The 24,797-nt window shown below is 46.5% G+C and overlaps 1 protein-coding gene across 1 annotated transcript; it reads right to left on the bottom strand.

Moving 5' to 3' along the window:
- Positions 1–704: 704 nt before the first annotated feature.
- On the bottom strand, positions 705–16,478 carry LOC105719096 (putative BPIFA4P protein). The gene is made up of 9 exons (XM_012454977.3): positions 16,442–16,478; positions 13,427–13,537; positions 12,272–12,419; positions 9,789–9,893; positions 8,734–8,883; positions 5,908–5,989; positions 5,229–5,292; positions 3,381–3,460; positions 705–1,131 (listed from the first exon to the last, which is right to left on the bottom strand). Exons 2-8 carry the CDS (start codon positions 13,521–13,523, stop codon positions 3,420–3,422), a joined length of 687 nt encoding a protein of 228 aa, XP_012310400.2. The 5' UTR covers positions 13,524–13,537; positions 16,442–16,478; the 3' UTR covers positions 705–1,131; positions 3,381–3,419.
- Between the last annotated feature and the right edge of the window lie 8,319 nt (positions 16,479–24,797).

Here is a 24,797-nt window from a genome sequence, read left to right as displayed (position 1 = left end):
TCTCTGAGCATCAGTTTTCTCACCTATTCAAGAGAAAACAACAGTTACTTCCTAGGTTTATCATGATAATTAAATTAGAATAATACTTTGGGGGAGGAAGCCAGATTGTTAAAAAAAAAAAAAAAAAATGATGGCCCCAGTGGCTCATGCCTGTAATCCCAGCACTTTGGGAGGCTGAGATGGGTGGATCACTTGAGTCCAAGAGTTCAAGACCAGGCTGGCCAACATGGTGAAACCCCATCTCTACTAAAAATACAAAAATTTGCTGCAAATTCCTGAATCTGATGGCATGGTGGCACACACCTGTAGTCTGAGCTACTCGGGAGGCTGAGGCAGGAGAATCTCTTGAACCCAGGAGGCAGAGGTTGCAGTGAACTGAGATCACACTACTGCACTACAGCCTGGGTGACAGAGCAAAACTCCATCTTAAAAAAAAGTGAGCAGTGGATGAAGATGAGGAAGGAGAGGCAGTGAATAGCAGCGTATCTTTTGAGAATTTTGGTGATACAGTGAAGAAAACTGGGGTTACCAGGGCCAGGATAAGATTTCTTTCATGAACCACAACTTTGTAGGCTGTTCTTGCCTGAGGGGATTAGTAAGATGAGACCAAAATTCTCACTGCACAGTGAGGAGACTGTGGCCAAGGATGGAGCCACCTAAGGTTACAAAATCAGTTCAGAAAACATCCCGGACAAGATGGGAAGCCTTTTAAAAATTTTAATTAGCTTTACTTTGGGAAAAATCATTCCAGAGTGTTCATAAGTTCATGAGATAATGAATAAATTAACCCAAGTATCCTCCCCTGCTTTCCAGACTTTTGTCATCATGACCAGACCCGCCACCACCTCTGGCTACTGTTGCCCCCATCCACATGACCCTGTGGAAGCTGGACAGTTTGCAGATTAGAGCTGCTAAAATTTATTGTGGGAAGATCACAGGAAATCAGCACATGGGTTCAGGTGAGGATGTACAGGGAAATAACCTCCATGCCAGGAGAAGTAGGGGATCTTTGGGTCCAGGGAGGGTCATGCAATTCCAGGCATCAGCTGAATAATCAACACGATCTACGCAGGTGGGGGCCTGGAGTGTGGAGGACATTCCATGGAGGAGACTAGGATGCAGGAGCTGATTCTGTGTGAGATAATCCAGGTATTAGTAAATTTCACACCCTTTCTGTGGGTCAGAACTGACAGCCTTTCCCACTCCTGCACTCTCCCTCCGCGCAGGTGTGACTGCTGTCCACGGTGCTGAAGTCTATTCCTGTGGGGACACCTAACCACTGCCTCTATCTGGATAACGTTTTCTCATTGTTTCCCTGGACTTCCTCTCATCAATAAAGGTGACTCTGCCTCATCGCCTGGGCCTACTTTACAGAACAATAACGCAAAATATCACCAGGTGCCCTAGTTAATAAAAAGACATATTTATTACTTTTAATATTGGCAACTCAGTCACATTTATAAAATACTTTATAGGCAAAACCAAATATGTCTGTGAGCTGAATATAATATGGGGGGTCACAGATTTGGGACTTCTGTGCTAAGTGGCAGCCTAGATATATTGGCAGGAATACATGAGATGCCCTAGACCTTTCAACGTTTTGCAACTGCCAGCTAATTAGCTTAGAGAGAGCTGCACTGTCCAATATGGTAGCTGCTAGTCATGCATGGGTATCAGCATTTGAAGTGCAGTTAGTCCACACTGAAATGTGCTGTAAGTATAAAATACACATCAGACCAAAGACTTAGTGCAAACATTGAATGTAAAATATTTTATTATTTTTACAATGATTCCATGTTAAAATAATAATATTTGGACGGTGGGCAAATAAAAAACTAGTAAGGTGAATAACACCAATTTCTTTTTCCCTTTAAAGATGGCTTTGCTAGAAAATTCAAACTTACATGTGTGTCTCCTGTTATATTTCTACTGGACAGCATTGGTTTAGAGTATTACATAACTAAGCTAATCAACACAAGGATGTAGATTACATTATAGTATTGGCCACTTAATTTTTTATGCCCCCTGTCATGGACTACACTTTCTTACAGCTCAATTCATCACGTTACCTTGTTCTCACAAAGCACGTGTACCACACAGCTTATTACAAGCTTTTCCTTACTCCTCAGAGGAGGATACCTCTATCCCCCATGACTCCTATGAGTAGCCACCCAGAGCTTCCCCCCATTGCCCAGAGCATCAGACCCTTTCCTTCCCCCCATTGCCCAGAGCATCAGACCCTTTCTTACTTCTGTGTACTTGCACATGCTGTATCCTCTGCTCATAGTGTCTTTTCCCACAAAAAGAGTCTATCATTTTTCAATGTCCAGTTTCAATCTTGCCTCTTCTGCAAAGACTCCTGGAAGTCCCCTGGCAAGGCTACTGGGTCTTGCCTTTCTACTTCCATAGAACCTCAGCTAAGCACCTCAACCCACATGAAATTGCCTAATTATTTGTTTTATCTCTTGCTAGTCTGGGGCTTTTGAGGTCAGGGGCCATGTGTGATTCATTTTTGTAATCCTGGAACTTGGAATAAAACAGGGAATAAGATGAAGTCCCTGACTTCATGAGATCTACATTCTTTTGGAGAGGGAGAGAAAAGATACAGATAATATAGTAGGAAGTTAGATAATAATTAGCATTATGAAGGAAAATAAAACAGGAAAGAGAGTGGTGGATGTGCCATTTTTGAGAGACTTGAGATGGTGGCACCTGAGCAGAGTGTGTTCAGCACAGAAGAGCTGCAAATACATACATGATAAATGAATGAATAATGACATCTCCTTTTATAGAAACTCCCTTCCTTTTCTCTGCCAAATATCACTCTTGTAAAGATGTCTCCTAAAACTGAGCTCCCTACACACTCCAGCCCATATTGGCCTCCTTTCTTTACTTTGAAAAGGTAAGTTCATTCATTCCTGCCTCAGGGACTTTGCACAGGTTCATCCTCTTGCTTGTGATACTTTCTCTTGGGTCATGGCACAGCTCCTTCTGCCTTATCATTCAGGGCTCAGCCAAAATGCCTGTTTCCTAAAGGGTCTCTATACTAGAATCTGACTATATTAATTTGATGCCTCTCTCTCTGTCCCCACCCCAGTTACATTTGCCCATACCCTCTTACTTTGTTTTCTTCTGAATACCCATCATCCTCTGGAATTTAGTTGATTATATGTTTATGTCGTTGTTCACTGTTAGTATTGCCAACTAGAATGCAAGCTCCAGGAAATCAGATTCCTTGTCCATCTAATCCACTGCTGTATTCCTAACGTGTAGAATGGAGTCTAGCATATAGTAGAGGCTTAACTGAAATTTAACAAATGAATAACACACTTATAATGATCCTAAAGCCCAAAGGTCATCGCTAAGGAATGGTTGCTCACCGGATTGGTACACACATAGCTCCTTCACTTTGGGGACATTTAGATGGTGACTTGGTACTTTTCCTGCAGCAGGACCAGATCTAGAATGTAAAACAGATACCTCAGACAGTGAGGGTGGAGGAGGATCAGAAAGGCCAAGGAGGTTTCCCCCTTGGAGCAGCACTGGGAGCAGAATGGGGATGGGGAGTGAGCTCAAGGAATGGAGACAGAGGCTGAGGCTGGAAGCTCTGATTTGCCACTGGCTGTCTTGGATGATTTCACTGACAGTTCTTATCCATGCAGTACAGTGACTACCACTGTGGACTCTGTAGCTGCAGAATGTGGGTTCACTCTGGTTCCGACACTTTCTTCCATGGAAATATGGGCAAACATTTTTATCTTCCTTTGTTTCTGTTTCCTCATCTTTAAAATGTAGATAGTGATAATACCTAGCTCATAGAGTTGTGTGGACTGATCAAGTTATATGTAAAGTCCACAAAGAGCCTGGCACATAGTAAAGCACTTAATATACACTTAGCTTTTATTGTTATTATTATTTTTTTACCAAGTATTTTTGGATAAATTGCTTAAAGTTCTTGGATCTTGGTTTCCTTATCTATAGATTAGGAAAAACCACTTCCTCCTAAGTTAATCACTCAAGAGCTCCTACATTGGAATGAGACAGTGGAGGAAGCTGCCATCATTGCAGCAGGGGTCTCCATTCACCTGCCCATCTCTCTGAAGTGATGGCCCAATAGCAGAGTGAAGGTGTTGGCTAAGCTGTCCCATTCATTTGAGTGGACCTGGGAACACAAGCTTTGGGAGCTTTTAGGCTCATCCAGATTAGTTGCCTCAAGCTTTCTACTTCATAGGTAGTAGGTTCTGGTGGGGTGCCGTGGGTGGCTCATGCCTGTAATCCCAGCCCTTTGGGAGGCTGAGGTGGGCAGATCACTTGAGGTCAGGAGTGCAAGACCAGCCTGGCCAACACAGTGAAATCCCGTCTCTACTAAAAATACAAAATTAGCTGGGTGCAGTGATGCATGCTTGTAATCCTAGCTACTTGGGAGGCTGAGGTAGAAGAATTGCTTGAAGTCTGGCGGCAGAGGTTGCAGTAAGCCAAGATCGCACCACTGCACTCCAGCCTGGGTGACAGAGCAACACTCCATCTCGAAAAAAAAAAAAAAAAGTAGTGAGTTCCCAGTCAATGGAGATTTATAAGCTGAGGTCAGAAGAGCCACTCGAGGGAACTTTAGAAACTCCAGCATCTAGCACTTGGCAGGACTAGTGAATATTTAGTGAATGAAGGCGTATACCTTTCAATTCTGCAGGTTTTTGTTTTTGGTGGGGGTGGTTTGGAGTCCTTCTGGGGGCCTGAGCTGCTGAGATTCAATCTTGCATTTTTTGCTTTGAGTTCTGGCAGATATGAAAACTTTGGATGCCTGAGGTAGAGACTGCTGAAAGGAAGCAGTCTTTGTCTGGGCTGAAACCAGATCAATTTTCTGCCCATCATTCAACATCATACAATTTTAGAGGAGGATAAAGGGCTTCCATTCATATCTTAGCTGCTCTAGGCTTTGGGGAGAAGAATAGAATTAAAATCAGGATGTCCTTAGCTAAAGGTGAGCATTCAATCACTATTGCAGGCACAGTGCTTCATGTTGGCCTTGGCACACTGGGCTCCCTCAGTAAATGTCAGCTGAGTTTATCGAGGTTGTTATTATTAGGGACCATTATACCTCAGCAGGAAAGAGATTTTTGGTCTAGGAGAAGTGCCAGGGTGAGGTAAGGGGAAATGAGATACAAAGGGTGAGGGAGGGGTCTGAGCTTTCTTCTGGAATGTTCCTGTCCCTTCCCACCTCCAGCACTTACTAATCAGCTCCTTAACCACATGCTGATCCATGTTGTAGAGCCATTTGTTAATCACAGGACACACCTGAAAGACAAGGAAACAGGCAAGAGTCAGGAGGAGGGCTCCACCAAGGAAGCCTCAATGGGAGTGACCAAGCCAAGTTCTCCTCAGTCAACCTGTTCTGGGGACAACCAGGTGGATGGGTTTGGGGACAGACTGCCCTAGGGTCACAAGTCAGCTCAGCCACTTGGCAGCGGTATGACTTGAGTAAGTCATTGGCCATCTCTGGAACTTTTTCTTAAATCTGAAAAATGAAGATGATATTGTTACCTGGAGCATGAGATTATTCGGAGGATGAGATAAGAAAATTCATTTCAGATACTCAGCACAGTGTTTGCGTGCTTCGTGAATGTTAATTTTGTGATGACTTATCCTTGTTTTATAGATAAGGGAATTGAGTTTTGGAGAGATTTATCAACTCACCTCTGGTCACACCGGTGCTGGTTTCGATCTGAAGAATTGAACAATGTCTGTAAAACACTTCACCAGTGCCCAACTGCAGAATGGGAGCTTAACAGATGCCACTCCATCTCTCCCTAACTCTCCTTCCTGAAAGATTTCCTCTCCCTTCATTGAGAAGCTCCAACCCCTCGTGCTCTGAGTCTCAAATACTGAAGTAATCTGGGTTTGCATACTTACTTTTCGTCCCAGATCATGGGCTACTATGTTTTTCAGGTTTCTCTCTATGTTTTCCACAACAAGTTTTGCTGCTGGGGCGAGTCTAAATGAAGAATTAGAAAATATGCCAACAGATTAACTTCCCTCAGACCCTCCTTTCTCCACATCACTTCTTTGTTCAATGACAGTGAACTTCTTCAAGCCTGCTCCTTGTTTCCATGACATTCCATCACCCAGCTGGGTCCTACTGCTCCAATCCACACTCCAGGGCTCCTTAAAATTAATCTTCCAATTTAAGTCACCTTGCCCTTATCATTGTTACCCACCATTATCTTCTCTGTGACTATTTTGCGTCTCTCTCTGGAAATGCCTTCTTCAAATTCTAGCCCCTTGTAGGCCCAGCCAACTGGTTTCCTCCAGAAAGCTCTTCCTGACCATCCTGGCCAATTCTGAGTTCTCTCCTTCTTGCTCACTTTCCCACTTCTCTGCTTATCTGATGCTACAGTAGGACTTATCTCCTCTGCCAGAGGGCCAATGCCTTCATGGAAGGAACAGTATAATATCGTTCTTTAGAAAGGAGAAAGAAGCCGGAAATAGCATAAAAGCATCCTTGTATTCTGTTTTCCTGACTCAGTCCCTATTCCTTAACATGTGAGGGTAAATCTGTCTTATTCTCAGGCAAAGAGTTTATGTCTTTATTTCTTGAAGAGTTTGCATAGGAATCAGCTATGATCTACTGCTTCCAGCCTGAGGTCTCAGATTCCCCACAAAGGAGGGACTTGTTTTCTTTAGTACATCACGAAAGAGAGAGGCATTTGCAGAGGTTTCAGAAGGGGAGATGGGCTGTGAATCTGGCCTGGCTCTCGCTTATGTCTGAGCATGTCACGGGGACAGGACCAGGTGTGCAAGGGTGCAGAAAGCATTCCACACCCAGATGTTTTCTGAAACAGTGAGCAATGGAGACGAATCAAAATAGAGAATTCACGAAAGAAGAAGACAGGATAGAAAATGGACTGGTGATGACCACTGGATTCAGCTAAATGTGGATATCAGCGCCTTAATTAAAAAATATATATTTAAAAAGGGCTGTGTGTGGTGGCTCATGCCCGTAATCCCAGCACTCTGAGAGGCTGAGGCAGGTGGATCCCTTTGGTCCAGGAGTTTGAGACCAGCCTGGGAGACATAGTGAAACTCTATTTCCACAAAAAACACAAAAAGTAGCTGGGGATGATGGCCTTCACCTGTAGTCTCAGCTACTCAGGAGGCCTAGATGGGAGGATGGCTTGCGGTGAGCTGAGTTTGCACCACCACTGCACTTCAGCCTGGGCAACTGAGTGAGACTGCATTTCAAAAAAAAAAAAACTTAAAAAGAAGTATTTTAAAAAGGGATTATAACTTTAGAAGTAAACACTTAACTCTAGTGAATAAAAGGGCAAAACCTCTGAAGATAGTTTCTCTGAAGAGGAAATGTCAGAGACTAAGAAATGGTGAAATGCTTTCCTACTGGCAGTCAAGGTAATGAAAATAATAGCATTTTTCCTCCAAGAGGTTTTCCTCTAAGAGGAAAGAAGATCTTGTCCTAATGTGCCTCAGAATAATCATATTCAGCACTTTTCCCAGCACGAAGCAGGCTGAAATAAATGAGTGGATAAGATTGAAAGCCATCTATAGCAGATGCATGGGGAAGGTATATTTGTATAAAAGAATGTTGTGAAAAAGAGAATAATTGGGATTGATTGTGTACAGGACAAAACTGAGCAATGTCAGCTAGAGACATGCCACCTGGTTCAGTTCCATTGGTAAGGTATTTGGTGAGCAGTTTGGCAGTGCCATAAAACTTGTAGAAATGTGTATACTTTTGGAATAATCTTAAAAATCTACAATAAGAAAATAATTCTGTTTTTGGAAAAGTTTCCTGTATCAAAATGTTCAGGGTTATTTATGATAGCAAAATGTTTGTTTGTTTGTTTTTGAGATGGAGTCTTGCTCTGTCACCCGGGCTGGAGTGCAGTGGCACGATCTCGGCTCACTGCAACCTCTGCCTCCTGGTTCAAGTAATTCTCCTACCTCAGTCATCTGAGCAGCTGGCACTACAGGTGCATGCCACCACACCCAGTAATTTTTGTAGTTTTAGTAGAGATGGTGTTTCACCATATTGGCCAGGCTAGTCTCGAACTCCTGACCTCATGATCCACCCGCCTCAGCCTCCGAAAGTGCTGGCATTATAGGCATGAGCCACTGCACCTGGCCCAAAATGATTATTTTTTAAATTAATTTAATTTTTTTGAGACAGGGTCTTGATTGTTGCCCTGGCTAGAGTGCAGTGGCATGCTTATGGCTCACTGCAGCCTCAACCTCCTGGACTCCAGTGATCCTCCCACCTCAGCCTCCCTAGTAGCTGGGACTACAGGCACCCACCATCACACCTGGCTAATTTTTGTATAGACAGGGTTTTGTCATGTTGCCCAGGCTGGTCATGAACTCCTGGGCTCAAGCGATCCACCTGCCTCAGCCTCCTAAAGTGCTGAGATTACAGGCATGAGCCATCTTGCTAGGCCCAAAAAGTTTAGAAATAACCTAACTATCAACAAATGGCCAAGAAATCCTTTTTTTTTTTCCTCAGTACTATGTGGTAAGTCTCTTTTTCATGTCGATAGAATTATTACTTTTGTAAAAAACAAAATTTTAAAGGCACATAAAGTGCTATTTATTATACACACATCCCCATGCACACCAAAGCCTAATTTTGTAGGGTATTGTTTTTCTGGTGACATCTTTCAAGTGAAACCTCACCAGAGGCATCATCATAACCAGCTGGACACAGAGGAAAAGAGATCGAGAACTCACGGGACTCCGGTTTGGACCCACATAGCCTCAGGTAAGAGCCTGCAGTTCCCAAAGGCGAGTTCGTATCTGCCACCTAAATTCTTCTCCAGACGAATCTGGACTTTTATATCTGACTGCATATTAGCCGTGAAGGGCTTCATGGTCAGGAGCCTGTGGGAGGGAAGAGGGAAGGCGGGTGGGAGAGAAGCTCAGAGCTTACTACATCCTCTGCTTCTAGAACTAGGGTTCCCCATGTTCCACAGAATCTTCAAAACCAGCCTGTTGAGGTCATTTTCTCATTTTTCAAAAGAGGCCATTCAGCGCTGGAGAATGAGAATGGCTTTCTTCAAATCATGCATCCAGCCAGTGGCTAAGTCAGAGGGTTCTGCACTCCAGGAGTCTAACTAATACCTGCTATCTCTGGCTCTGGGGACAGTTAGGAAGGAAAATGTTGATTCTAAGTTTGGCATCTTATCAAAACTGACAAACTGCACCTGACCTCAGAAAGTCCTCTTCTAGAGGTCTCAGACTCCATTGCCTTGATGGCCAGGCTTGAAATGGAAATGAATGAAGTAGACGGGCAGTTAGTTTCACAGGGAGTGGCAAAGGCTGTGGTGAACTGGAGAATGCCTGGCCTCTGTGGATGCACCATGCAAACCAGACAAAATATATCAGTGGGCCAGACGCAGCCCCTGGGGTGATCTCTAGGCAATGGTGCCAAGGAATTGGGGTCCAGAGGTGATTCTGTGTTCGTGTCTTCAGTTACATTAAATCAGAACTAAGTGGACTCATGAAGTCCAAATATATGAAGGTGGGGGCTGTCTGGATGAGGTAGGGAGAGGAAATCAGCTCAACACTCCTGCTTTCCCCAGAGGGGCCCCAAGCTGGGAGCACTCAAGTATTCTACAGGCTTCTCATTCTACACATGAGGTGACTCAGGCGCAGAGAGGGTGGATATTTCGCTCTAACCACACAGTGAGTCTGTTGCTGAGACTTTTGCTTAGGGCTCCTTCCCACATCTCCCCATTCCTGTGCAAAAGCCAATGGGGCCTACAAGACTCAGAGATGTGACTTACTGCACAATCAATTCAGATGTGAATGGTATTCGTACAGTGACCTCATTTCTTTGAGGGGTGCTCTCGATGGAGACTTGGAGGAGTTGAGGATTTTTCACCTGTATCCTGGGTGAAGAAACAGCACAACACAGGGAGGCTGTGGCTTCTGCTGCAGGTGGACCTCACTTTGTGCAGTGGCAGGTCCCTTGCAGAGAAGAAGCTGAATACATGCAAAGATGGCTACTCATTCATCAACCAGGTAGTTTATTGCACAGCCACTATGTATTACAAGCACTGGGAATACATCCCTGAGCAAAAAGAAGCTCTTACCTTAATGTATCTCAGAATAATCACATTCAGCACTTTGGCCAGCACCAAGCAGGCTGGAATCAGTAAGACTGAAAGCCATATATAGCAGATGCTTGGGGAAGGTATGTATGTGTAAGAGCATAAATCCAGTAAATGAATACATACAGAAAGTGATAGGCACAGTGAATAGAAGGCCCTACAGGATCAGAAAGTTGGAAGGTAATATTGGGAAGAGTGGAATTTTAGACAGGGTAGTTAGGGAAGTTTTATCATAGGAGGTGATGTTTGGACAGAGTCATGAATGAAGTGAGAATGAGTTATGCAGATAGGAGAAGAAAGGGACAGGCTTAAAACAGAGCAAGACTGGGTGCTGTGGCTCACGCTTGTAATCACAGCACTTTGGGAGGCCAAGGCAGGAGGATCAATAGAGCCTGAGAAGTCAAGGCTGCAGTGAGCCATGATTGTGCCACTGCACTCCAGCCTGGGTGACAGAGCAAGACCCTGTCTCAAAAACAGAACAAAGCAAAACAAAAAATCAACCAACCAAACAAAAAATTAGCTGGGCATGGTGGCACGTGTCTGTGGTCCCAGCTACTCAGGAGGCTGAGGTAGGAGGATGGCTTGAGCCCAGGAGGTTGAGGCTGCAGTGAGCTGTGGTCTCACCACTCACTGAACTCCAGCCTGGGAGACAGATTGAGACCCTATTTCAAACTAATAACAATATTAAAAGTAATAAAGAAGACAGAGCAAGTGCAAAGGCCCTGAGGCTGAAATGTGGCTGGTGTGTTTGAGGAACAGCAACAGGCTGCGAGTGGCTGGCAGGCAGGCAGTGAGTGAGGTGAGAACAGCAAAAGAGGTGGGAGAGGTAGTCAGGGCCAGATTGCATGGAGCCGTGAGGGCCAGTGGTAAGAACTTTGGGTTTGGTTCTGAGGGCTAAGAGAAGACACTGGAGGGTTTGGACAAGGGAGTTACAGGGTCGGCTCCACTTCTTAGAAAGATTTTTCTGGATACTGGCAGAACAGAATGGAGGAGATGAGGGCTGGTGGGTGGAAATGCGGGAAACTGGGGCTATAAGTCAAGGGAGGAGATGATGGCTCAGATAGCTGGAGGTGGAAAAAAGTGGTGAGGGCCTGGAGCGGTGGCTCATGCCTGTAATCCTAGCACTTTGGGAGGCCGAGGCAGGTGGATCACGAGGTCAGGAGATCGCGACCATCCTGGTCAACATGCTGAAACCCTGTCTCTACTAAAATACAAAAAATTAGCTGGGCGTGGTGGTGCATGCCTGTAGTCCCAGCTAAGGGAGGGAGTACAGGCTGAGGCAGGGGAATCACTCGAACCCAGGAGGCGGAGGTTGCAGTGAGCCGAGATCATGCCATTGCACTCCAGCCTGGTGACAGAGCAAGACTCTGTCTCAAAAAAAAGAATAAAATAAAAATAAATAAGAAGTGAGATGCTACCTGGGTATGATTTGAAGGCAGGATGGTTTGACGACAGGCTGGAAGCAGGTACAAGGGAGACAGAGGAGCCAGGGAGGACATCACAATTTTTAGCCAGAGCAACTGGATGGTTGGAGTCATCATTAGGTGAGATGGGCTGGGCAGGGAGGCACAGGTTGGGGCAGGGGATGAGGGTGGGAGTCATCAGATGAGTTTTTGGACTTGTTGAGTTTAAGATGCTTGTGAGACAAAGGATCCAGGTCTTCTACACTGCGGTGGCCAGTCTAACCCTAAAACCAGCATCATCTAGTATTATGATGACCATATTCTTGTTGTTGTTTGTTACCTGTGATTGGACGGTTACTGAGGACAGGGAGCTGTGCAAACATTTTACACTTATTATTTCATTTAATGCTCACAACAGCCCCATGAGGATAGATGCAATTATTCCCCATTGAACATGGCAGATATTAAGGCTCAGAGAAAGGGGGAGATTGGAGATGCTTACAGATGGTGAGCAGCCATCCTCTTCCCAGACAAGGGTACTGAACCCTTGTGTCTTTGTTCCCTGCCTAAGCCTCCTGCCTCCCCGCTCAGTGGGAGTTTCTCTCAACCAGGGGATCTCAGACCATCAGAGCTGGAAGGGCTCTTTGCATGGGAAGGGCCTCTGCGAGGTCAGGAAATGTGGGGAGAGCTCTAACAATCCAACAAACCAGGAGAGCCTGGACTAGGGGCGTTTGGTGATCAGAGGCCACTCACCTAACAGTGCCGATCTCATTGGTGATTGGAGTCCCCAAGAAGCCCAGGAGGCCTGATATGCCATCGAAGGCACTACTCAGTGATTTCTGGAGGCCAATTGTCTGCAGGCTGGGAAGAAAGTCTGCCCTGAGGAGTCCTTGAGTTAAATCTGTAAAGAATGCCCCACCCCCAAACCCACACAGATATTCAGATGCTAAAGATCCTCAGACACAACCTTGACCTCTAAGCATGTCCTATATGTGGCTCTGACTTGCTGTTCAGCTATTTCTGGCTTGCTGGGCTCTGGGCCAAGTTCATTCCAGACGTAATCATCCAGCGAATATTCACAGGGGCCTACCATGCACCCAGGCCATGCACCCAGTCTGTTCACCACCCTGGGCACCACCCTGATGGAGCTGGCATTCTCATGGGGCTGAGGAGAGACAGATGGAAAAGCGGAGAATAAAGGGACAGGCAGAATTCAGGTGTAAACAAGTGCTGTGAAGGGGTAAGTTTCAGAGTATTTAGCAACGAGCTCAGCAGGGGCACTGGTCAATCAGGAAGGACAGCAGCCATAGCTCTGGAGCCAGTCCTGGGCTCCCCGGGCTGTGCCAGGTGTTAACTCCGTAGTTGTTTGGTTCATGGGGAAGTTAGAATTCTGGGGGTGAAGCTGGGGTGGTTTGGGGTAATGGGGGGCACCTGGAGATTCTCTGAGCAGGAAACATTTCCCAAATAGTATACCCCCAAATTTCAATGTTTTAACCACTCATGCCACTGAATATCAGTTCAGCCTATGAGGATAAAATAAAAGGCAGGGTGAGGGATTAACTTATGCAGGGAGGTCAAGGAAGGACTTTCTGTAAAGGTGGCATTTGAGCAGAGATCTGAAGGAAGGGAGGCAGCCATGTTGACAGGTAGGGAGAGGGAACAGCAGGTGCAAAGTCTGGGACAGGGACCAGTCCTTGCAGAGCTGGGTGCTTTGATGGTGGGTCTTGATAGGTAAAGTACAGCAAGGAGGTGGGAGAGAGGGGGCTCTCAGGAAATGAGGATTAAATGATGTTGCAGTCAGGACAGCTAACAATTCACGGTATTAATTGTGTCCCAGGCACGATGCTAATGAGAACTTAGCTGGCATTGGCTCAGGGCACTGCATGACCCAAGGTAGGACAGTCTCACCATTAAGGAGCTGGGAAGAAACTCCAGGCAGGACCTCCTGGGCAGAGGATGAGGCAAGCAACCCACAGAGAATGAAGAGGCCGGAGATATTCAGCATCTTGGGTCAGGTCCCTGTGGGGGATCAGGGCAAAGAGGTCAGTTGTGAGGACACTTTCTGAGAGGGTCTTCCCAGAGCTTATGTCTGAGGTAGCCACAGAACTCATGTGGATCCATTCACCTATGCCCATTTTACAGATGGGTCTACTGAGGCTCAGAGAAGGACATGCTTTTCCTTATAGTTTAGAGCAAGAAACGGAGGGTCCAAAAGATGAAGTCACTTGCCCAAGGCAACACAACCTGTATTTAGGCCCAAAAGCTGGACACAGTTTTTTTCGCAGGGACACGGCCTTCCCCAGAAGGGCTGCCCACGGCTGCTGCATGAGGCTGCATAACATTAGAGTTATGACGATGGTCTCTGAAGTCCCCCACCTGCTGCCAGCTGTGGGATTCTGGGATTTAGGGCAAGTTGCTTCACCACACAATGTCATGCAGGATACACTACCCTCATTTTACAGAGAAATGGTGGTAGTGATATGTCCTGGCTTCAGAGCAGACAGACCTGGGATGGAATCTCAGCTCTGCCATCTACTTGCTGGATACCTTAGGCAACCCAAACTCCTGGCGCCTTGCTTTCCTCATCTGGAAAATGCAAAGGATACAGACTCACACCTTCCTCTTGCCTTTGTGGTAAGCACTTAGTACAGCACCTTGCACATTGTAAGTGCTCCACAAATGGTCACCACTGTGTCGATGCATCTTTATGATCATGAGAATCATGATCATTATGATCAAGATTTTCACCTGACATTTATTCCGGCAGCAGGAATATCCTTAGGTGTTTTTCTGCACTTACCTGCCACGTTATGACCCATGAAGCATTTTCTGGTAATAACCGGTCCTGAAGGTCTGTTGTTTTTTTTTAGGTGGAGTTGTGCTCTGTCATCCAGGCTGAAGTGTGAAGTGCAATGGTGCAATCTTGGCTCACCACAACCTCCACCTCCCCGGTTCAAGCAATTCTGCCTCAGCCTCCCGACTAGCTGGGATTACAGGCACCCACCACCACACTCAGTTAATTTTTTTTTTTTTTAATTTTTATTTTAGGAGAGATGGGGTTTTGCTGTGTTGCCTAGGTTGGTGGCGAACTCCTGAGCTCAGGCAATCTATCCACTTCAGCCTCCCAAAGTACTGGGATTACGGGCGTGAGCCACCATGCCTGGGATGTTTTTTAAGTATGAAAGCATTCTCTGTGTTCATCCTTCTCACCCTATCCCTGAACCCCAGATGAGTGGTTGCACAGTCCTTGTGAAATCTAAGCTCAAGTTCCATCTGCAGAGTTCTGGTTTTGATCACGACGGAGCATCCTGCATCAGACTAACCCTCCCAACTAAAGTCAACTATAAAAGATAGAAATCTATAAAAATAAAGAAGGACATCCATGTGCAACTAAACAGGTACATTTGAAACCCTATGATTCCTGCTTAAAAAATGACCAAGGGACTAAAGGCCAAGAAATTAAAATATGCAATATAATAAACACACAGGCAGGTCAAATATCCAAATACCGAGTAGACAACAGGGCAAGAAGCCAACAGAGGATGAGGAGGCCTAGACCTTCAGCATTTCGGGCGGTACCCTTCGGCTACCAGGTAAGTAGAGTCAGCTTCAGGGTCACTCTGAGAGGGTTTCTATGGAGCTAAGGGAGATTGTGGGGAGGGGAAGCAAAGGAGTCATTTGGACTCATTCCTACCCACCTGACACCCATTTTTTTTTTGTGAGACAGAGTCTCCTTCTGTTGCCCAGGCTGGAGTCAGTGGCGTGATCTTGGCTCACTGCAACCTCTGCCTCCTGGGTTCAAGTGATTCTCCTGCCTCAGCCTCCCAAGGAGCTGGAATTACAAATGTGCAACACCATGCCCAGCTAATTTCTGTATTTTAGTAGGGATGGGGTTTCACCATGTTGGCCGGGCTGATCTCGAACTCCTGACCTTGTGATCCACCCACCTCGGACTCCCAAAGTGCTGGGATTACAGGTGTGAAGCACCGCACCTGGCCCAACGCTCATTTTACAGATGGGACACTGAGTCTCGGATCAGGGTTAAGGTTTTCCTAAGGCCAGCTGTAGTTAGTGACTAGCACCATGCTCTCCCACCTTTTAGTTTTATACACTTTACTCTGCATCTCACTCAAAAACGTTACTAGGAGAATTCAGCAAGCATTCTGAAAATTGTTTAGCTTGGTGCCACTAAATGAAAGTTAATTTTGGATTTGCAAATTAAAGTTTCTTTATCATTCCCTGGTTCTGAGAGTGAGTACCCTTGGAAGACTCACAAACAGACAGTCTGAAGGAGGGGAGGGTGACCGGGGAGCATCTTTCCTGCTGGGTGCTGGGGGAGTGCCCCGATTCCTTACAACATCCCAATCCCATGAAACAGATATTGACATGCTTCCTTTACAGAGCAGGAAACGGAAGCTTGGAGAGCTGAGGGCACATGCCCATTCTTCCCTCTTTATTTACAGAATCCTTTTATTTTTGAGGGAGGAAATGTGCTTAACAAAGAAATTTTCTTTCCCAAACTTCTTTGCAACCAGGCATGGTCAATAAGATATAAATGGAAATTGTAGGTCGGGGCTTCTTAAAAAGTTCTCTAGCATGGCTGACCCAGCTGCAAAGTGCATGATCGTGATCTTGTTTTCCTCTCCTGCTTTTTCCTGATCACATAGAAGACATGATGACTGGAGCCCAGTAGTTACATTACTAGTAGGAAGATGAAAGCCACAGCTAGGGGTAGCTGGGGAAGGAGATGGCAGGCTCCACCAGCCTAACTCTGGGCTTCTCATCGTGATTGAAGCCACTATTTTTCATGTTCTGTGCTAGAACCAAACACGATTTGTAACTGGTAACATGTATCAAAAGTTTTAGTCTGGTTCAGCATCTGATGAAAAGGCAGGAGGGAGGGTGTCATTGCCTTGTGCTTACCTGGATTTCTCTGGTGTGCTGTCGAGACACTCTGGCCTCTCTCAGTTCATTCCCGATGACTCTTTAGAAGGGCAAACTCTATAAATGGCAAGTGATCCCATTGCTGGGGGAGACGTGGCACTGGGTGATAGACAGCTAGGAAGCTGATGGAAAGCCCTTGATTTTACCACGTCTATCCAATACCTCCAAAGCAAACATTCCTGCCTGGAAGGCCCTGGGGGAATGTCAACAACCTATTTGAATCTGTACATCACGAATGGCATCAAATGGAGAGGTGCAGAGAGCGTGCGGAGGACTGAGAGGGGCTGCAAGTGGGAAGAGAGTGTGCAGCTGTCACAGTCACATTCAGGCCCACTCTGAATACTATGCAGCCGTAAAAAGGTGTCAGTTTGCTGAGAATGATGGTTTCCAGCTTCATCCATAACCCTGCAAAGGACATGAACTCATTCCTTTTTATGGCTGCATAGTATTCCATGGTGTATATGTGTCACATTTTGATGTGGAGAAATAGGAACGCTTTTACATTGTTGGTGAGAGTAAGCTGCTATTATCACACATGGAGAGAGAGAGACCCAGAAAGGGCTTGGGAGCTGTCCAGTCTCAAACAGCAAGGACAACACCTCCAGACTGGGACAGAAGCCCCTCCTCTAAGTGCTTTTTCTCAGCACCGGATTGACTCTTCATAAACTCATACTCTGCAGGAGGCTGTGTACCTTCTTGATGGCAGGGACAGGTCATGCCCTCTTCCCTTCTCAGTCCCTCCAGCCCCTGCAACAGGTGTAGCAGGAGCACATTCCTTGCACGCTGAGGTGGGAGAGGTACTGCTTAGGTCACCTCTGAAGGGCCCCACACAGGCTTGGCTCAGCCAGATACTCAGCAACCTTCCTGTTTGTTTGAAAATGCATTTTATTTCTTGCATGCACTAACACAGAAATGAGAGTCATGCTTAACAAATAAACATCTGTCAAATTTTGGCATCCCTTTTCAGTTTTTTTCTCAGTTCCACTTTTTTGCATCATTGTGATTCTAGCTAAGCTAATTCTTAGATCTGTATTTCCACCCAGCTGGAAACTACAGTTATTTTTCAGTTTTTAAAAAAATGCTCAGGAAACTGTCTATCGAGTTGGTGTAACAATGGGCTCCCCTAATTTGAGGACTTTGGCTTTTCCAGTGTGATGAAATTTATTCTACTCCCATTCACAGAGCAAATATTTAAAATAAAGATCTCCATCTGCTGACAAAGATGGAGTGAGATCTGTACCCTCCATCATCGTAGTGTAAACAGAAAGATCCAGTTCGGTAAATATTTCATGATATGTTCCTGGGGTCATACAATGTTCCAAGGCATAGAGTTAGCAATTTGGATCCAGAGATGTTATCCTGTATAAATCATGCAAACATTGGAAAGGTCCATGTGAATGGGGAGCATTGATTTAATGAAATAAATGCTTCAAAAGAGGCTGCATGAGAGTTGAGTGCTTTACTCTCTGGATAACTTCATGTCCAGTTAGATTTTGACTTCATTCTTCTCACATATCCCCTCATGGCAGATGCCCCTCACCCTTTCAAAGCATCCTCCTCCTCCCCAAAGCCTCCTTCATGGGACATCACTACCTCCAGGAAGCCCTCACCACACCCCTACTTTAAGGTCTGGGCTTGGTGAGAAAGAAGCCAGAGCTGGTCCCAGAGAGGCTCACAGAGGAGAAACCCCCCTCATTGGCCACATCAGTCACCAGTGGGGCCTGGTGGCCTCGGCCCTGCCCCCTCCACAGCCTGGCATCATGCACTTAGGAGCCATGCATTTGGTCATAGTCCATCAATTTTGTCCTCCATTATCTGTCTCTGGTTAACAGAAAATAATGCAGGTCTCCTATACCCCCTAATCCTAGTTTGCTAGAATTTTCCTGCTTATTCACCCATTCAGCTACCCCAGAGATGGGGTCTGTGTACAGTCAAAAAGAGTTTTGTTCATTTGTTCACTAATTCATGAATTCATCATAGGTTATTTGCTTGCACCTTTGCTGGGCACTGGGGCTGTTGAACGTGAAGCACCTGCCTTGAGGCAAAGGGGCAGAGAGGTGAATGAGAAGACTGGAAGCCATGCCATTGAGAGCTGATGCTTTTTGAGTGTTCTCTCTGCATTGGACGCTGGTGACAGCAAGCTCGATTAGACCTTCAAGTTGAGAAATATAGTGACTCTTTTTGGAAACATTAAGGAGCCGTCCCCACTCAGCTGGGAGGTGACTCCTGAGCAGAGAGTCTGGAAGGCTGAGGAGGATTTAACCAACAGGTGAGGGAGAAGGAAAGGTGTCCTAGGTAGTTGGAACAGCATGGACTAAGGCTTGGCACTAACCCGAGTTAGTCACTGCCCAAAAGAAACCCCGAATTTTGAGTACCTCTTTGTGTATTTTCTGTGGGAGGTGGGACTGCCACAAAATACAGTCAGCAAGGAAAATTCTCATTCATCTTTGGCTACCAGGGAAAGCTATGGAGGAGATGAACTTCGGATTAAATCCAATTTTGCCTCTGACCAGCCATGTGGCCTCAGGCAAATCACGTCCCCTCTCTGACTCTCAGTTGCCACACCTATCCAAAGACTCATTCACTGGATCACTCAGTAAAAATTTGAATTCAGCGAGATAAATGTGTATGAGGTCCATTACAGAATTTCTCCCTGCTCCCCCACCACTCCAGCAGATTTTAAAATTTAATACATTCTAATCAAACAGTAGCAACAGTAAATAAACACTTTGAAAAACAAGCAAGTATCCCCCTATATCTGGAAGAATATTAAGTTCAAGTATTCTACATGGTAGAAGGGAGACAACTGCTGATGTCCACGGTTAGACAATTCAAGGACATCTTGGAAATTTCTTTCTTTTCTTTTCTTTTCTTTTTCTTTTTTTGAGACATAGTCTCAGTCTGTCACCCAGGTTGGAATGCAGTGGCACAATCTCAGCTCACTGCAACCTCCACCTCCAGGGTTCAAACGGTCCTCCTGCCTCAGCCTCCCAAGTAGCTGGGATTACAGCACACACTGCCACACCTGGCTAGTTTTTGTGTTTTTAGTAGAGTCGGAGTTTCACCATATTGACTAGGCTGCTCTCACACTCCTGGCCTCAAGTGATCTGTGTAAGGTTTGTTTTTGGGTTCTTGCCGAGTTTAAAAAGAAGAAACTGAGGCCAACACAAGAAGGTCCAATGTGAAGGGTTTATGCAGGCTCCCGAGCGAGGTTCTGCAGTCCGACAGGAGGGACCAGAGAAGTCGCATGGACTCCTCTCAGACAGGGGTTTTTATAGGGAGTGAAGGAGTTCGATTGGTTGTGGGAGAGCAGGACTACTATTGGGTAAGGTTACAAGCCTTTGTTTGCATACAGGACTTGGCTGCTATTGGTTAGAATTACTCGGTTGCTATTGGCTAGAAAGACTCAGCTGCTATTGGCTAGAAAGACTTGGCTACTATTGGCTAGACTCACAAGACCCCGCTTGCATACTGGGTTCTTTAAGGGAAAGCCAGGCTGTGCGAGAAAGGGAGAAGGGAACATGTCCGAGCATGTCCGAGCTTTCGGACAAAAGCAGGGGGGGGGTGTGTCCGAGCTCCCGGAGAGGCAACCAGCCTTACAATCTGCCCACCTCAGCCTCCCAAAGTGCTGGGATTACAGGTGTGAGCCACCGCACCCAGCGCAACTTGGAAATTTCTAAAGTCATTTCCACAGAAATCAATGGCAACAGATTGAGACACAGCTCCTTCAAAGGGTAAAATGTCTATATCTACGTTGGTTTTTGTGAACAGAGAGCAAATTGTACCTGGATAGCATGACATTCTTGTCTTTGGCCTTAAAAGAAAAAAATCTTTTCCATCTGCACCAATTTGAAATATTTCCAAAATAAGACTCCCTTTAAATGGATTAGTTCAATATTTATTCATATGACAGAGTTCATCCATCTAGTAAAAAAACAAATATAGGACTTCATGGTGTTTTTGTTTCTTTGTTTCTTTGATTAATTGTACAAAATGAGAGATAAATACTCACAAGCATGATCTGTTTAACAACTGTTTTAACTCCTAGGTACATCAGAATGCAAAATATAGAATGCCCTAAAAGAGACTGACCAACAGGCACGTAAAACTGCAGCAAAGCCTGGGGTTGGCTTGGTTCCTGCCATCTCTTCAGCTTTCCAGGAGGCAGTCTTTCTCTCCTACTGGAGCCTAGATCTTCAATCTCATAGCAAGGAACCTCAGAAAGGCAAGGCAGCTGATAGAACACTCCTCCATCCTTTACATGGGACATTTTATTTATTATTATTATTATTATTATTGAGATAGAGTCTTGCTCTGTTGCCTGGGCTGGAGTGCAACAGTGTGATCTCGACTCACTGCAACCTCTGCCTCCTGGATTCAAGCAATTCTCCTGCCTCAGCCTCCCGAGTAGCTGGGGCTACAGGCAGTGCCACCACGCCTGGCTAATTTTTTGTATTTTTAGTAGAGACAGGGTTTCACTGTGTTAGCCAGGATGGTCTTGACCTCCTGACCTCGTGATCTGCCCGCCTCGGCCTCCCAAAGTGCTGGGATTACAAGCGTGAGCCATCGCACCTGGCCTTTATTTTTAATTTAAAAGGATCAACTGGCCTTGGTCAGCCTTAGGAAGGGAAGCATCACTTAGGTGAAAATATCTGGGGAAACTCTAAACACGTAGCTGCCTCTTCGCACATTTAAATCAGACTGACTTCAGCTATTCTTACAAAAATTCCGCATAGTTATTCAGAGAAGTCACTCAAGTTTTGGTTCTATTTTACATAGCTGCATTTGGAGATACTCTATGTGAGGCATGTTTAGAAAACGAGAAACATGGCCAGACTCAGTGGCTCATGCCTATAATCCCAGCACTTTGGGAGGCCAAGGCAGGCGGATCACTTGAGGTCAGGAGTTCAAGACCAACCTGGCCAACATGGTGAAACTTTTGTTCCCTGCCTCCTGACCCTATTTTCCTCCCTCATCAGTGCTGATGGGCAGAGTGCTTTGGTCAGGTAAAGGTGAGCAGTGCCGCTCTGGACAGTCCCGCCTGGCTGCTTGTCCTTGCACATCTGAACATAGCAGTCAATCAGATGAAGCCACACTTGACACAAGACAGAATACAATCTGAATTTCCCACCTTGGTATTTGATTGGAAGATTAGCTAATCCAGCTGGTGTTTTGACAGATATTGTTAGTAGGTCGTCTGAATAAGAGCTATCTCTTGATTAAAGAGCATTTCTTCTGGTGTGTCTTTTCATGTGTCTTTGGCTCCATGAGCGTATTTCCCCAGTACCATCCTATCGGAGCTCCTGCAGGCCTTGCCAGACATGCAAAGCCGACAGCAAAAAGACCCCAATATCGTGGTTTAAATAAGCAAGTTCATTCCTTTCTCCCTTCAGAGCCCAGGAGTGAGTGGTCTGTGGCTCCTGGAGCAGCTGTGCTGTTCTCAACACAGGGCTTCCACCTCTGGGTCCAGGGCAGTTGCTCCAGTTGTTTCCATTTCTAACTGCAGAGAAGGGGGAATGCTAGAAGGAAGTGGAGGGAATCCCCTTGCTTTTAAAGCACAAAGTGGAATTTGCATGATCAGTTTTGCTTATATGCCATTGGCCAGACCTTAGTCACATGGCCACAGTTAACTGCAAAGGAGGCTGGGAGATATGGTCTCTGGCTGGGGGTCATTTGTCCCACCAAAACTTGGGGAGAGAAGAATGTATACTGGGAGTTACTTAGTAGTCCTCCCTCATAGAGACAAGGTAGAAACTCAAGATCTCCTTGGACCATGATTCTTCTACCATGTTAGTGTTTTTATCAGTCAATCAACAAACCTGAGCATGGCAGTCATAACAGTAGTTTCAGTGTGTAGAGGCCAACGTGCATCCTGTGCTTACTTTTCGTGAGACCCTGGTTAAACACTTTCCACTCACTGACTCCTCATTTAATCCTCACAAGTCCAGTGAGGGAGACTTTACTACTAATTCCATTTGACAGGTGAGAAAGCTGAGGTTAAGTAAGTTGCTCAAGATCACACTGCTGGGAAGTGGCAGGGACTAGTCGAGCTCAGATCTGCCCAAGTCCTCAGTTTCACCCTGTGCCAAGCAACTCACAGTCACCACCAGAGCTGAGATCTTCAGCAGAGGGGCTCAGGAGAGGATTCAGCTTGCTGGTCTAAGGCCTCTAGGTCACTCCAAGGAATCAAAGGGCCCCTGCCGGTCATCTGACTCTGTGAGGCTGCCTTCATCGGAGAGGAGGCCCTCGAGTGAATTAGCAGCTGTGTTCAGTCTTCTGTGTGGCCTTGGTCTCTCTGAGTATGAGTTTTCTTGGGGACAAGAGCAGTCCCTCCCTCCCAGAGTTGTGCAGAATAAGGAGATGGCTGCTTGGCAAAATTGGCAAAGGTTCCTGGTGCCGGTTTCCCTTCTGGAAAGGAGAGGCTGCTGGGATCATGAGGCGACGGCATGCATTAGTGTGTGGCCGGTGCTGCATCTCTGCTGAGGCCAACGCGATTGTAAGGAATGGGCAGTGTCTTGCCCCTTCTACAGCAAAGGGAGAGCCGAGAATCCACACATGGGGGAGAAGAACAGCACCCAGAGCACCTCATCTGTCCTGGGCCAGGAAAGTGAAGCCTGCGGGAGGCTGGTGAGAGTAGCGGCCAAATGCTTGGAAACCAGAATGCCTCTCTGAGCCTGGGCCCTCCTTGTGCCTCAGTGTCCCTATTAGTAGTAAATTCAGGGGCCCTACAGCTGTGTATTCCAAGCCTGGCTCTGCCCCTTGCTCACTGTGTGACCTGGCGGAGTCACTTTGCTTCCGTCAGCCTCAGAGTCCTCCTCTGTCAAATGAGTATGATAATGGCTCTTCTGGTGCATGGATGTGGTAAGGAATCAGTGGAGCCCACGTGTCACACAAGGCAGCCACCATGATGTGTTGCCATGAGCGGTGTGATGCTGTCTCTGCCATAGTCTGGTACAGCATGGGCCGAGTTGCATTCTGGAGTGTGGATGGAGGGGCTTTGGGTGGAGGGAGAAGCTGATCTCCATAGGATAGGTGAGCATTCCAGGGTCCTCAACCTCACTAGGGAGGCTGGCAGGTGGGTGCACAGGCTCTCAGGCGATGGGAGAGGTGGGTGAACCCTGGGTACTACAAACTGAGGGCTCTCAGCACCACCTGGAAAAAGACATCTCAGCTCAGTGGGACCCCTAGTGGGCAGGGTGGCTAACGGGCCTCCAACCCTGTGTCACTCTGCCTTGTACTCCTGACTCCAGTTACGCTTGGTGTCTCCTGATTCTCCAAGAATCCTCAGGGCACCTGGAGAGGAATGGAGGAAAGTGCTGGTGGGGCTGTCCTCAGAATGTGACTTTCCAGTTCCCACTGCCTGTCTGGCACAGAGTAGGTGCTCACTACATACCTGTTGAATGTGTGAATGGATAGATCAGGGGTCTCTATTGCTACAGACTGGCTGTGTGACTTGGGCTAGTTTCTTGCCCTCTCTGTGTCTCAGTGGTCCCATTAACAGAACCAGGAGATGGGGCTGGATATTCCCACTGAGGCTTCTAGCTCTGGATCCAGGTCTCTCCTACCCCAGTTGCAGCCCCCAACCTCCCTCCCCAATTCCCACCAACAAATCCCAAATGGAGGGAAGGCAAGGAGCCACACAGAAGGGTGCAGAAATGGGCCTTTATTGCCAGGGGCAGGAGAACACGTGTAGAAGCTGCTGTTCTGACTGAGAGGAGAAGGGGCGTCTGGGAAGGCCCTTCTTGTGGGACTTAGGCTTTCATGCTGGTTGGATGGTGGCAGCAGCTTCCCAGAGGTAGATGCTATAAGGGGGTGGGACAAACCACTAGGAACCAATCTAGAATGAGACCACAGGAGGTTAGGACGTTTGCAGCCAGGCTACCCTTACACACAGCTAGCATCCACGGGGTGGTTGATGGGACCCAAGTTGACCTGGCTCCGGTGTCCCAACTCTTTCCCACAATACCCCATATCGTTTAAGTCCCAGAAGAAGGAACTGGCACCTGTGGTTTGGGGTCTTTCATTGGCACCTGGCACTGACCCATCTTCATTCCCCTCACCCTCCTTCAGAACAATGGCAGATGTAAAAGGATTGATTGGAGGCCACCAGTGGAGCCAGGTTCAGGGCTCAATATGTGATCAGAATCATGGATCCATTTGAGACCAAGGTTGGGGCTCAGTCTGTGACCAAGACTAAGGTTCTGTCAATAACTGGCCTCAAAGCTCAGTCTGTGAGTAGGATCCGGGCTCAGTCTGGGGCCAGAATCAGAGTTCAGTGATTAAGGCTCAGTGTTCAGAGTGTGACCAGAGTCAGGGCTTAGCCTGGTCCTGGGGC

The sequence above is a fragment of the Aotus nancymaae genome, unplaced genomic scaffold, assembly GCF_030222135.1.
Source record: "Aotus nancymaae isolate 86718 unplaced genomic scaffold, 86718_ANA_hifiasm-v0.15.2.pri h1tg000029l, whole genome shotgun sequence".
Classification (NCBI taxonomy): Eukaryota; Metazoa; Chordata; class Mammalia; order Primates; family Aotidae; genus Aotus; species Aotus nancymaae.
Note: the sequence above shows the minus strand (reverse complement) of the source record. Positions and strands in the feature narration are given on the sequence as shown.

Coding starts and splice junctions, on each gene's coding strand:
- LOC105719096 (XM_012454977.3), bottom strand. CDS start 13,523: ATGCTGAATATCTCCGGCCTCTTCATTCTCTGTGGGTTGCTTGCCTCA. Junction 5,990..8,733: donor TGGGTCCAAACCGGAGTCCC/GTGAGTTCTCGA, acceptor TTCTTCATTTAG/ACTCGCCCCAGCAGCAAAAC. Junction 5,293..5,907: donor CCCATGATCTGGGACGAAAA/GTAAGTATGCAA, acceptor CTTGTCTTTCAG/GTGTGTCCTGTGATTAACAA.